At 41.4% G+C, this 14,135-nt stretch overlaps 1 protein-coding gene across 12 annotated transcripts in view; it reads right to left on the bottom strand.

Annotated features, from left to right (window-relative positions):
* Positions 1-14,135, bottom strand: part of ATP2B2 (ATPase plasma membrane Ca2+ transporting 2) — a 404,797-nt gene that overhangs the window by 84,134 nt on the left and 306,528 nt on the right. For 10 of the 12 annotated variants that reach the window (XM_020981028.2, XM_078152198.1, XM_078152196.1 and 7 more), the window contains exons 9-11: positions 9,305-9,346; positions 7,723-7,881; positions 1,819-2,033 (exon numbers count right to left, since the gene is read on the bottom strand). In XM_020981028.2, the coding sequence (XP_020836687.1) occupies positions 1,819-2,033; positions 7,723-7,881; positions 9,305-9,346 (416 nt within the window). The remainder of the gene's footprint in view (positions 1-1,818; positions 2,034-7,722; positions 7,882-9,304; positions 9,347-14,135) is intronic. The other 2 variants (XM_078152200.1, XM_078152199.1) reach the window with 1 other exon arrangement.

Here is a 14,135-nt window from a genome sequence, read left to right as displayed (position 1 = left end):
TCTACGTTGGTCAGTATTGGCCACATCCCAGGGGATTTGGCCAAGAGGGACCAATGCATGAGAGCTACCAGCAGGCATAGTCTGGGTGGGAAGTAAACTCACAGTTTGTGAAACCTAATCAAAGATAAAATGAGTTGACTGGCCAAAAGAGGGTAGTCCTTACAGTAGCTTGCATGAGATATTGAGCCAACAGGAGTCAGAGGTAGGAGGCATATCTGGAGCCAAGAAAAACATATTGGCAATGTTAAAGAGATAGGATCTGAAGGGGACTGACAGGAAGATGTGATCCAAGGACAGGCAAAGATTTGAGAAACAAGCTGTCCAGACAGATCAACTTAAATGCAGAGTCCATATCTAACATCAATCAATCAAAACACTGAGTTTAAACACCAGCATATTCTCCTGCTCTGGTCTCGCATGCCAATCTTGCCATCCTATTGCTTTGAAGGGGCTGCAGCTATGGACAGCTCCCAGATCCCACTAGGGTTTCCCAAAATTAAAAGGGTTATAACTAAATGGCAGCAAGCAGGTAGGAGTTTCGAACTGTGCAAGGTACCCACCAGTTATAGGCCTGGAAACATTTTCACTTGAGGACTGGATTACTGAAAAACAACTCCAGGTGGCAAGCAAACTTTTTCATGTTTGAAAAGTAAGTAGAGAAATCAGTCCACTGTGGTAATTACTTGCTGCCTTGGAGGGCAGCTAAGAATTCAAAAAGAATTCTTCCCAGAATTCAGATGACTAGGGCAGTACATACTATGCTCTACTATTGGAGTTTGGGGTTCTATGGGGTGGAGCTTCTCTTTATTTGGCGTACTCTAAAAATAGTAGTGATAAGGTGTATATAACTTACAGTGAGGTAACCCTTTTCTGGCAACCTTGAAGAGATCCGTTTTCTATATGAAATTACAGCTGGGCACCCAAACCCAAGTTCTACCTTGGAAACTAGCTCTTGCCATGTACTTGGACAACTCTTGAACACTTCTTTCTATAAAATGAGGACACGGCTCCTTGCCTTTCCAAGAATATTTCTCTACATAGGTGAAATCAAGGCCAATATGAAGGTAAAATTAGAGAGTACAAGAGTATAGGAGAGATAATATCCTAAGGTTGAAGTTGGGCCAGAGAACTGGAATTGCAACTCATATGTCAATGGCCAAAAAAATTTCCATGCCAACTCAGACAAAATGCTGGTCCATTGATTCTATTATTTGGATAACTAGAGTCACCATACAGATGTGAAATGGGAGGATATGATTGTATTCTTTGGTAGGAGATGAAAAGGCAAAAGCTGTACTCCTGACATTTTACTTTTCTTTAGAAACACACTTATGCATCTCTCATTCTTGAATCTGAATTTGGGGAAGGCTCCTTCAATATTGAGACCATTGCCACCTCTCGTGGCAGTTGGTTCTCTAACTTGAACCCTTGCTCTATGAAGAACAATTTAATTTTGTCTTCAACTTACCTTTTCCAAGCTTCAAGGGGACCCTTGGGTTCCAGTATTATACTAGGATGAGCTGAATAATTCTGTGGAGCAAGAGTTGAGGCAGGGGCTATAGATATGATGCTCAGAGCTCCTTTCTAAGGCAGGTGGAGAGGCTTTATGGGAAAGGGTTGGAGCTTCACATGCCCTCTCCCTGAATGACAGCAGTCATCAGCACACTCTTCTCAGCTGCTGCTGTGACCCCAGGCTCTTGCCAAGCCCCAAGACAATTGTCCCCATTGCCCACCATCTGAGAATGAGAAACACAATGTGCTACAGGGGGCTGCATCACCTGATCGGCTCATCTCTGGGTCCTTTTCCCTTCCTCTTACCTTCACGGAGTAAGCCAAAGAGATGGTGACAGCAAGGGGAAGCCCTTCAGGCACAGCAACCACCAGCACAGTCACCCCGATAATGAAGAACTTCACAAAGTATTGCACATAGACAGGAGTACATTCAGGCAGCCAAGGCTTCTTGTTCACCACAAAAGTGTCCACGGTGAAGTAGAGCACCAGGATAATCACCGTAATGGCAGACATCACAAGACCTGGAACACAGGAGAAGACCAACTCAAGTAGATACCAGGGCCCAACCCAGGAATGAATCACAGACTCTCAGCATTCAAAATACAGTCAGATGCTATAGAGTCCAGCTCATACCTAAAAGGAATTGCCTCTATAATATCCCTGTCAAGTAGTCACAGAAACTTCAATTGGAGACCTTGAGAGATGGGGAACCCAAAATATCCAGAGAGAGTTAATTTCCTTTTTAGGTAGTTCCAGATGTTAAGAAGGTAATCCATACTTCAAGCAGAAACCTACCTCTCCTTACCTGGAATGTTCTTCCTTCACAAACCCTACCAATCCAGCAAGGCCCAGCTTTATCCTACTTCCAGGGCACCCATTCTCATTTATCATTCTTATTTCTAAACTCCTGTGGTATTTATGACCTGGGCCATGTAATCCCTTTTGTAGTTCTTCACAGCTTCATGTCACTTGCTATCCTTTCATATATGTATATCAGACTTACATTGTATCTCTAATTAGAATATACACTCCTTGAAGGCAGGAACCATGATTCCTTCTCTCTTTTCCCCAGTGTCTAGCATAGAGTTTTGGAGTTTTGCGCTTGTTTTTTTTTTTTTTGATGAATTGTTTGAAATAAGCAAGTCCTTTCCCTGGAAGATGACCAACTGAGGAGTCTTACATAAACATAGCAGGCTCATGTCACTCACTTTGATGACATGACTCTGTCACTGCCCACCTGGTGCATTCTTTCAGTGTTTCACCTAAGTCTCCTCCTTTGGGATCCATAGAATCATAGCCCTGTAAGATCAGAAGAGACCTTCAAGATTGTTTAGTCCACCCTTCTATAGAGACCCATAAACTGGAAACAATTTATCCAAGGTTACAAAACTAGTGGGTGGCTAAACTGGGATTAGAATTCAATCTTCCATTTCAGTCTCAGCTCTGTCACCAACTGATTATCATTCATCATGGTGTCTCTGTTCTCCTAGGTCCTTTGGAGGCCAAAATAAGGTCAGTTTTCCTGTGTGATTGATGAACTGGCTCCAAGGTAGCTCTCAAAGAGGAGCTCCAGAAACAGTTTTTATGAGAGTGATGTTACTGGGATGGAAGTCAATATCTACCTTATCTGATATGTCACTCACTCCTAAGGTGACATTCATTTGTAGCCAGCAGCTCTGATGTGATTTCTACATTATCAGCCTCATTACTTCCTATTCATTCATAATTTCTGCTGAATGTGTCCCTCAGTGACTTCTAAGTGTGTCTCTCCTATCCCCCTCTTTGAATTAGTCAGTTTCTCCTACAGCCTGCTTCTAGGGTTTCAGATAAGGCTCTGTCCAAACTGCGTACTGTTGGCTTCCTAAACAGGGTATTTTGAACCATGTTCTCATTGCAAGCCAATGCAATGGACATTTTTGAGTAGCAACTTTGTGCTGAGCTCAACTCAATAGAGAGGTGGTAATACTCAAAAGAATGGGCCAGACCTCTCAAATAAATGGGATAAAGTTTGTTCTATGTTGCTGCCTAAGAAATAATGAGTGGAAATCACATGTGAGCATTAGAGAGAATTTTCTGACATTCAGAGATGTCCAGCCATGGGATATACAACATCAGGATGGAATGTTTTCATTAATTAATATTTGGTAAGCGATTACTATGATTGTGGAAGTGTAGTGTAGTCGATAGACATTTAGCCTTGGACTCAGGAAGACCTGGCTTCAAGTCCTGCCTCTAAAAAAAAAATTAACTGAGTGACCTTGACCAAGTCCCATGACCTCTTAATGCCCCCAGGCAACTCTCTAAGATGATAAGTTACTGAATACATGCTGATTTGCATTGGTGAAGAGAGGTTTCCTCACTGGGAGTTTTCTATTCCAATGAAATTACATTTCCACTAAAAAAGTGAATAAGTCTGTGCTTCTCATTGGTGTTGTTTCAGAAGAGTCAGAGTAACATCACCTCATAGAATGTCAGAGGTCAAAGGAATCTTATAAATGTCAAAGATTCCAGTGGCCAACCCTCTCATTTTACCAAAGAGAAGAGAACTGAGGAAGAATGGAAACAATTTGTTCAAGGTTACATATAGAAGGAACACTAAAGCTAGGAATCAGAACCGAGTTTTTTTTAATTCAAGTCTCTCCATCACATGACTTCTGGATTTCTGAATGGGGAGGTAGGTTGGACTAGATATCCTGTGAGCTTCCTTCTCACCCAAAGTTTATGTCTCTCTAGTCTGTACAAGGCACTTGGAAAAAAATAAGAATAAGAATATGCACTCATCTATGGCTTTAGAGTTCGCAGTGATAGCTAGAGAGAGAGAGATAGATAGACAGACAGACAGACAGACAGACAGACAGACAGACAGATAGATAGATAGATAGATAGATAGATAGATAGATGATAGATAGATAGATAGATAGATATTTGGCAAGAGATTGTAGAAGAGCTACAAGTCACTTCTCCTAGGGATGGACAAGTGGGATGGAAAGATGATACATGAAATGCTGAACTGACAATGTTACCAGTGGTCAGTCTCTAGGTGGTTAGAGGAAGATGAAGTTACCATAGGCTCTTATGATCAGGGAATGATTTTTGGAGGAGGCGAAGCTTGAAGCATAGGTTGGATTTAGATAATGAGAGAAGGTATCCTTAGTAAGGAGAGAGGCAGAAATTCCCAAAGGCTTGTATGGGTAAAAGTTAGGCAAGTCTAGCTATACTGAAGACCTACATAGGCCCTCAGAAGGAAACAATTATGACATTAAACCTAAGGGAAATAAATTGAAATGCTAGCTGGAACATTTCCTAGTTATGTGATTCTGGGCATGTCATGTAACCTCTCTGAGCCTCAACTTCCTCATGTGTGAAATGGGAATATATGATTATATGAATATATGAAGAGCCAACAAGCCCCTTCTGGCAGGGTTGGGAGGGAAATGCTCAGTAAATTTAAAAAGACTAAGGAAATTGGGCTGGAATGGCAGGCTGGAGTAAGGCTATGGGAGGGCCTTGAAGACTAAGTGCACATGAGCCTGATGCATTTGCACTCCTTTGTGGCTGCTGAGCAGTCAGCACTTGACAAGTGAGTCCTGGTCCACCAAGCAATAGTGATGCATCCCAGGTGCCAGGAAGGCCCTATGCCTGTGTTCTGCATGCAGCTGCATGGCCCCCTGCTGCCCTGCCTTAAAAGCCACGTGTTCCAGGCCCTGCCTTACATGTTCAGAGCCTGGAAACTGAGCTCAGGATTGTTACAATGCTCCTCATTTAAATATAGTCAGCAAAGCCTATAATTTGCTACTGTTCTTCAAACCATGGCTGCTATAATTAGAGCTGGGGGAACAACACCTGCCTAAGAGGGGAGAAGCAAGGAGTTTGTGCTTAGCCTTCACTGCAACTAATGTCCTTACAGAGCCAGGCAGAGCAGGGAAAGCCCTGGGAGCTAATGTGAGAAACTGACCTGAGCTGATACAGCACTCTGTTCCTGGAACACAAAGCTGTGTTTTCACAAAAGACCTTCAGGAGACATAGCCACCTCACCCTACCATTCTTGTTTCCTTATCTATTAGTTGATATCTGATTTTCCTCATCTGTATGATGGGGATAATACTACTTTGGGAAGGCATTATGGTACAATTTGAAATACTCTGAGGACTTGGAATCAAATCCCAGTTTGGCCTCTTACTACTTATGTGACCTTGGGGGAAATTGCTTCACCTCTCTGGGACACAGTTCTTCATCTTTGAGGTAAGAAATTTGGACTACATGATTTCTAAGGTCCTTTCCCAGTCTAGAGCTATAATTAAAGACCTCCCTCAGAGAGTTCTTGTGAGGATAGCACTTAGCTAAGATTAGTACCCCTATTTGCCACTTAAAATGCTTGGCTTGCTGTTGCTGTGTGCTCAGAGCCTAACACAGTTTTTTATACAAAAATGTATCAATAAATATCTTTGAATGAATGTTGAATAAAACCTGATTTAGTGATAGCTGGCATCTAAGTGCAGTAGACAGCCAGGAAGATGCAGAGTGAAATAGGACTTTAAAATATAGCACACCTGCAATATGGTCTAGACTCCCAGTAACATCCTCACAGTTGGAGCTCTCCAGGGTGCTGATACTAATGTCTAGCCCTGCCAGTTAATCCCAAATAGGCAAACTCTTTTCATCTCCTTTGTATTCTACTTCCCTGAGAGTTCCAGTCCTTACAACCAACAAGATCATTATTATACAGGGGGTTCCAAAGCTTTAATAGCTTAAAACTATATAAGACTTCTAGAATACCCTGTATATGAGTTATCACTCCTTTCTTCATAATGGCAAAATCATATCCAATATACAATAAACTGGTCTATATTACAAAGTAAGCTCCATAATCTGATAGATGGCCCAAAGTAACACTATTCTGGTGATCTGGCAGTGGAGTGGGGTGGAAATAACCCTAGATATTGACTCAAAGGATCTGAGTTTTAATCCCATCTCTATTGCTTTCTGCTTTAGTGTGACTCCAAGTCTTTTTTCCTCTTTTGAGTATAAATGCACTGTCCTGAACTGTAAAGTAAAGAGGCTGGACTCTATGATGCTTTTTTCACTCAAATTCCAATGGGTATAACATATTTCCCTTGTTTGTGAACCCCCAAAAATGGGTATGTTCTCCAATCCTTGAACATATCTCTAGAAGGAAGCTAACTGAGGGTCATTTACATTGCACATAGAAATAGGATCATTAACGTTTTGGGGTTCTCTCATCATAAAAATTATAGTGAAACTTGCCAACACAATAGGAAAAGTATCTATGTCTTGAAAAAGAACAAAGGTGGAAGTCAGCAGATATGTCTTTTAGTCATTCATTTGTATAAAGCAAATATTCCCTGAGAGTCATCTTTACGGAAGAGACACTGTGCAGGGCATTAGGGGAGACAAAAAGGGATAAGCCTAGTGTCTGCCCTCAAGGTGCTTACTGCCTAGTAGGGAAGATTATGATAAATTTACATATGCACAAATAATTACATTTTCTTCCTACTAAGCTGAGAACACCTTTATTTGTTGTGTCTTATAATCCATCATGGAGAGTTGAGTCATAAGAGCTATTTGATATTTAGCTCCCAGAAACCAGAAATGTGATCTCTGGCAAGGTAATAATTTGTTATAATTATAACAAAATTAGATTATAATAAAATAATTGGGATTCAAACTAAATAATTATTTATTAAGCTCCTATTGTGTGCAAGGCACCGGATATACAAATATAAATACGGGATTCTTTGCCCCCAAGGTGTTCCCATTCTTCTGGATATCCAATAAGAGTTATTTACAATAAAACATGATCAAGAGTGGGCATTTTTGTCCCCATTTTTTCATCTCTTCTGCCCTCTTTAGGTTTCTCTCCAGGTTTGATTGGCTTTTTTTTTTTCCTTCCTTTGTATCTTTAGAGCCTAGCTCAGTGCCTTACACATAGAAGGTGTTTGATAAATGCTTCCTGACTGACTATTCATTCCACTCTCCTTTATACCATAGTTCTGTATATAAGTGTTTCTCTTTCACTGTTAGATTTCAAAATTCATAAGAATGGAGCCTGTGTTGTAGCTGCCATTATACTGCATCCTGCCCAGTGCTATGCACTTAGGAAGCATTTAATATGAATTGAATTGAACTAAAGCCAACATTTGTTTGGTCAGATGTGAAGCATGCTGCTCTCTTCTCAGCTGGAACACTCACCTGCCTTGCCTATCTGCACAGCCAGCTTGGTGAGCTTCCCCTGCAGGACTGATTTCTCCTTCTTGTGCATGTTGGCCTTCTTCTTGTCATCTCCATCTCCCCCTTCGGCACTCTTCAGAGGCTGCATCTCCATGGCTGCTGCCCCATCCTGCTGTTTGGCTAGCAAAGTAGAACACACACCATCAACTTGAAGTCCACTTCAAGAACCCTACTCTGTTTCATAGCTGTGATGTCAAGGAACTGCCCCCACCCTAATAGGAATGAGCCTGAGGCTACCCACAGGGACTAATGCCAGGAGGCAGGATAAGGAGTCCCCCAGGGGAAGCAGTATAGATCTAATAGTTGGGGTAGAAGACTGTGGTCTTCAGGCAGTGGAGGGTGAGGCCTTCTCAAGGAATATGTGATTGACACCCCAGGCAGAGCAAGGGATACCACCATGCTTGGCCAATACTGTTCTAGGGAAACTTGGAGGAACTAGGAATACAAATGAGGTTTTCTAGTGGGAAGAGTCCCTGTTCCTCATTCCTCCCCATCCCTATCCTGCTCAGAAACTCCATCACATAGGTTGTGGTCATTGATACCATCCTACATGATTGGAACTTGATCTCAGCCATGTAACTCAGGGCAGAAGAGTTCATTAATAAAGACAAGATTATTTGTCCATAAAGTGTTCAAGGCCATGATCTCCTAAAGCTCCAGGAGCTCTAGCATAGATCCTTAAGGAGATGTTTGGTATTCAGAGGGCCCAAAGGAGAGATCAATTCTAAAACCTAGGTCTACTTTCTTAGCCCAAGGAACTTGGGAAGCAGCAAGGGCATAAGTATCCACCCCGCTTAATTCCTTACAATCACTGTCTCCACTGAAATGGACACATCACTGGCCTAGGGACATAACACATTGACTTCTATGCAAAATGGCTTGTTTCATGAATCAGATATCAAAAACCATGTCTCTACATCCCATCCAGAGCAAATTCCTATGCTTTTCTCATTCAGAAATGAGAATGAAGACTTACTCAACCTGTGCCCCCAAAACAGTGCTATAGCCGAGGCTGAGCATTCATGTCTGCTCTTAGGACATCAGGTGATGGCCATCAGGGATGAGAGAAATTAAGGAAAGATTGCTTTTCCTTAAGTCCCATTCTCGGGCTTCCTGCCATCCTGTTTGTTCAGCCCCTAAAGTCAATCTCAATCACATTCTCAACCAGGAAGACCTGCTTGATGCTCTGACATTATGTCTGTCTCTGGACCACACTGGGCCATGAACAGGTGCCATAAGCTTGCAGAACACCAACCAGAGCCCCTAGTCAAACTAAGTAAAGAATGGAGGCTTGGTAAAACTTAATGCCTGGATTTCCATGTGGCTCAGATTTGGATCGGCAGTATTTGTTCAAGTTAAGTCTGAGTAACAACTCTACCCACTAAAAATGCTACACATCCTTGGACAGGTATGTGTGCGTCTGGCAGATTGGCCTTCACTATGAAGCCAATCTCTTTCTACTCTGCTTTGAAGTTCATATTCTCAGGAAGGGGGCTTGGGCCATAAATCACATACCACAACCTGGTTAAAATGGAAGGGTTACCTTTGCTCTGGCTGGTGTCCATATTGCCATCCTGCATTTTACCTACATGATAAAGAATTTTAACAAACAACAAAGAACAGACAATATACAGTCATCACACAGACAGAACACCGTGATGGACATTTAAATCAAAGAATGGGTAATGAACTGGCTTCAGGGACATCTCTTGGTTTAGGACTTGTGAGAGTACCCATCTAGCTACGTCCCACACAGAAAAAAAAGGAGATTATTGTATATCCCTTTGGAATTGTTCAACATCTTCCCATTCAGATGGGATCTACACATGTCCTTCTTTGGGAGGTGATGACTATAGTCTAGGGAATAAGACCCTCAAATGAAGCATTTCTTTATCTCAAATATGGCATACAGATGCCTTTAAATATCCCCATGGTAACTAGGAAGTTTTACCAAGTTTATATACTTAAGATTAGTATGCCATCTATTGCCAAAAGGACTTGAGGTGGCTTACAGATGAAAACACAGAGCAAGATAAGACAAAGAGAAAACAGATCATGGCTCATATGAAGAAAGAAGAAGGAATAGATATTTTCAGGCATCTGAACTGAGTGGCTTATAACACCTGGACAATAAAAATAGTTTTCCTGGCAAATAAGGCAAAAACTGAAATAGATTATAGAGTTTTCCTCTTTCTGATAAAAAAAAAAAGCAGGTACATTTCATTTTCAAAAATTTTTTGTCATTGTGGTTATTGATTTATTTTGGATTTTTACCCCTAAACTGGGACAAGTTATGGTTTGGAGAAACATAATTTATAGCAAATTCAAAGCATGGTACTTTGTGCAGCTTCCTATTGAACAGTAAGAGTGATATTGGTTTGAGATTTCCCCCTTCCTTCCTGGTTCCTTCAATCCCCCTTGTAGAGAAACCTGCGCAGTGAAACAACCGGAGGATAAGAAACTGAATAGAGAATTAAAATACAGACATGGACATATATATACACAAATGGATATAAATGTGTGTATATAATACACACACATATATGTATATATGCAATGCACCAGGATACTCCACACATGGCCAATGAGCCAAAGGCTAATCGAAAGTTGCCTGTATACACGGCCTTCTCTATCTGCCACAAGGCATGACTTTGCTGACAAATAGCTATGATGATGTTTTGTGGGTTTACCTTGTCACCAAGTGAACAGCTGTCCAGAAAATGTCAGCACTAAAGAGGCCATGAGCAATTGCTGCCTGTATTGCTTCTACTTTTTAATCCATCAAGTTTGGTGGGCCAGAGCAGAGGACCTATTGCCACGGCTGGCTCATTTGTCACAATGGGTTCTCAGTGACTCTAAACTATAAAGTGCTTGTCACCTTCTGAATCTTGAAAGGGAGGTGACAGCACTGTCTGATGTGTCCTCAAGCAGGCACTTTGTAGTTCTTACTGGATGCAGCATGACCACCAAAGAAGATACCACATTAGGTAATCAAGATGGGATCAATTTGCCATGAGGGCCAGGGCAAGAGAGAAGCACTGGGCAAAGGAATGTGGGTAATATGATTGAAATGTCCAGGTTACTGGACAGCATTACATTGGGTGGCGAAGACTGGGGTCACACAGACAATACATTTAAAGTCGAGGTGTATCTAGACAAACAAACCAAGGCCCTATATCAAAATTGATAAAAAGAACACATCGTCCCCAGTTTGCTGATCCACCAATATCAATGAAAGCTCATGAGACAAACTCTCCTAGTTGTCAGTGACATGAGAAGCATAATGGTGGGAGAGAAGAGGGTGTGAGACTGGGTCATCAGGCTGGGACAGTCATTTCATTAGGATATGGTCACGGAAATGAAAACTGGCATAGCCTAGAAGGGATGGTTTATGGCTCTAGAGAGGGGGATCAACCTCAGTTAACTACTTAAGGAGCTACAAGACAAAGAGATTCCTTTTTAACTTCAACTAAGTCACTTACACTAGATTATTCTAGTCAATCACATGTTAAGTCTCTAACACCTCGCGTTTGTATCATTGCATTAGCACATATCTTCTAAAGAAATTCCCTGCATATTATTTCCTAGAGAAGAAGAGACTTTTGAGAGACAATCTTGTCCTACCTTCTCATTTGACAGAGGATGCTGGAACCCAGAGAGGCAAAGATACTTGCCCTGAGTGACACAACTACTAAGTTTCAGGTCTGGGACTTGAACTTAGTGCTGTAACTTCAAATTCATCCTTTTTCCCCACTGTGCAACACAGCTTTCTCTAGTCAAAAAGTGATATAAACTTAAAAGTTGAAATGATAGAAGTAAAGGGATTGCTTTGCCATTTAATGTTTTAACTTTAATTTATTTCAATGTTTGTGCTTTTGAATCCATGACAGTTCACAAAAATCTGCCAGAAGGGAAATTTCTTAATTATCCAGGTATTAGGAGGACACTCCGTGGCTGTCTCTATTGTCATTCTTCAAAGACAAAAATTAGGAAAAGAACTTTTCTCTTCAGTGGCTGGTGTCTGGGCCTACCCAAATAGTACTAGGACATGTGTCCAGAAAGGGTATCTGGCTGACATCTCCTTGCTCATCATTCCCTTGCCTTTTCCACCCAGTCCCTGTGGCTTTCCTCAAATCATTTCTTCTCTCAAATCCTCAGTTATTACCTTCATAAATTGAGGGTATTGGATTAGATGAGCTCTTAACATTCTTTCCAGTTTTAAATCTATGATACAACACTGCTATACTTCCTTTACTAAATAATCAGAATACAGGTTTGTTCAGTGGTTTCTCAAGTGCTCCAGGGTCCTTTGGAAAGGATCAATTCCCAAAGGAGTTCCATTTCCCAAAAGACTCACGGGAGAGGGGAATGAAAAGGAACAAGAAAAGAAGTAGTTTCGTTATCCCAGAAGACCACGACACCAGATTACTTCAGGAATGGCACAGAGTTTGACATTTGAATGCCAAGAAATATACCTTCCTGGGCTTTGCTTAATCCTTGATATTTCAGAGATATTTCTATGCCACTGAGATGAGAGGGGAGAGAGGATCGGGGACAAGTTACTGAGAACTGTTTTCCAGTCTGTCTTTAAGGGAAGCAGTTCTACTGAAATGGGCCAAATAAAAAGTAAGAAATTCAAGATACACTGGATATGTCACCAGAACAGGATTAGAAGACATGAATTCTGGGCCTTGACACTAATTGTGTGGTGAGACTTTGGGTAAATCAAGTGAACCCTGGGCCTCAGTTTTACCATCTATAAAACCCAAAATGATATTATCTGCCTAACTTCCAGGGAGAGAGGTAGCATAGTATGAGGTAGAGAGGGCATGTTTAGGAGTTATTGTGAAAAGGCTTTTTTTTGTGGAAAAAGGCCCATGATGTTATACTAATTCTGTGACTCTGGGCAGGTCACTTAACCAGGCAACTCTCAAATGCCAGTCTACATAACTATATAAGTTATGACACAGTCTGCACACCAGAAGTCTCCTGTATGGTTGAAAACACAGTTCTGGTCCCAAAGCAAAACAAAATACTTGCAAGATGATAAATAAATTTTATCAAATATTTTACAATTCTCAGAGATTATTGTTTATTCCCCAGGTGACATTTGGGAATTCCTTTTTTAAATGGTCAAATCTACAGAGTCAGTAAAGAGCCACAGTTTGACTCTGGGATGTCATATGCAAGGAACCTTCCCCAACTGGTGTATGGTTTGAAACCTCTAAGGATGATGAAAGACAAAGAAAGCCCCTGATGGACTTCATCCTCTGTCATGTTCTCATCTGTCATAGAGTACTCTCCTCCTCTTTCCTCTTCCCTCAAGAAAGCCCCAGTCTCTTGTCAAAGAGTTAGGAGTATAAGTACGCACAGAGAAAGAATTTGCTTTGCTTCCTTTGAAAACTCCTTCCTCTAGAAGCTGCCATCCTTCTAGTATAAATAATTCCACGGGTGAATTTAAATAATCAGGCTTTAAAAAAATTAAACTTGCCTAGGAAGAATAGACTTCAGTGAACGATTTTAGGAGGTACAAAGGGCTTTTGGTGGCACTGCATAGTTTCTGATTAAATAACTCAGTGTGCTCATTAAGAACAATTCATTAATTTCATTGTCTATTTCCAGTGCTACCCACATGGTCATGAAAATACCAGTAACCGTATTCTTTTAGGAAGATAAGAGATAAGAGGCTAGGAGAAGTATGTGTGGACAGACAAACACTGCTAAACATTTGTTGTTTTAGGGGTGGAAACAGGAGCTTGGGGAAACTTTCATTAAAATGATGCATTTTCCAAAAAACCTAGAGCTTATTATTCACACTTCTCTTTAGTTCCATTTAGCCAAAATGACCACTTGCCCAGACACTGCTAGGTTCTATAAGAAGGAGGACCCTGCATCTGGTCTGGGATGGAAGAAGAGCTCTGTTTTTGATCCATCAGGACTGTCAATGAAGCTATGTGCAGGGAGCTGGGCCTGGTGAGAGACAAACGTCACATGCAAGGGGACAGAAGGCTGGGAGCCTCCATTTGTCCCTGGGATAGGTTTTGCCCCTTGCCCACTCCAGAGGCGGCTCAAACAAGTTCAAGAAGAAAACTTTTAAAATTAGAAAACCAAGGTTATGGTAGCCTAGGAAGTTGCATGAGGGTTGAAAAGCTAAGCTTTGAAGCAAAGGAAACTAGATGCTCTCTTGCTGGAAGCTGGACAGCTCCAGGCAAGAGATTCTTAGGAGAGGTGAGTCACCTTTCTCCACTGTCTAAATTCATTCCCATCATGCTTAGCTTGGTACTAAAATGGACTTTGCAGGCTACTCAGGTTAGATAGCCTAATCCCACTGTGTGCATCAAGGTCATATTATTATCTCCAACTCTAACAGGAAA

Source organism: Phascolarctos cinereus, unplaced genomic scaffold, assembly GCF_003287225.1.
Source record: "Phascolarctos cinereus isolate Bilbo 61053 unplaced genomic scaffold, phaCin_HiC Scaffold_4;HRSCAF=312, whole genome shotgun sequence".
NCBI classification, from domain to species: Eukaryota; Metazoa; Chordata; class Mammalia; order Diprotodontia; family Phascolarctidae; genus Phascolarctos; species Phascolarctos cinereus.
This window is presented reverse-complemented; position numbering and strand designations above follow the sequence as displayed.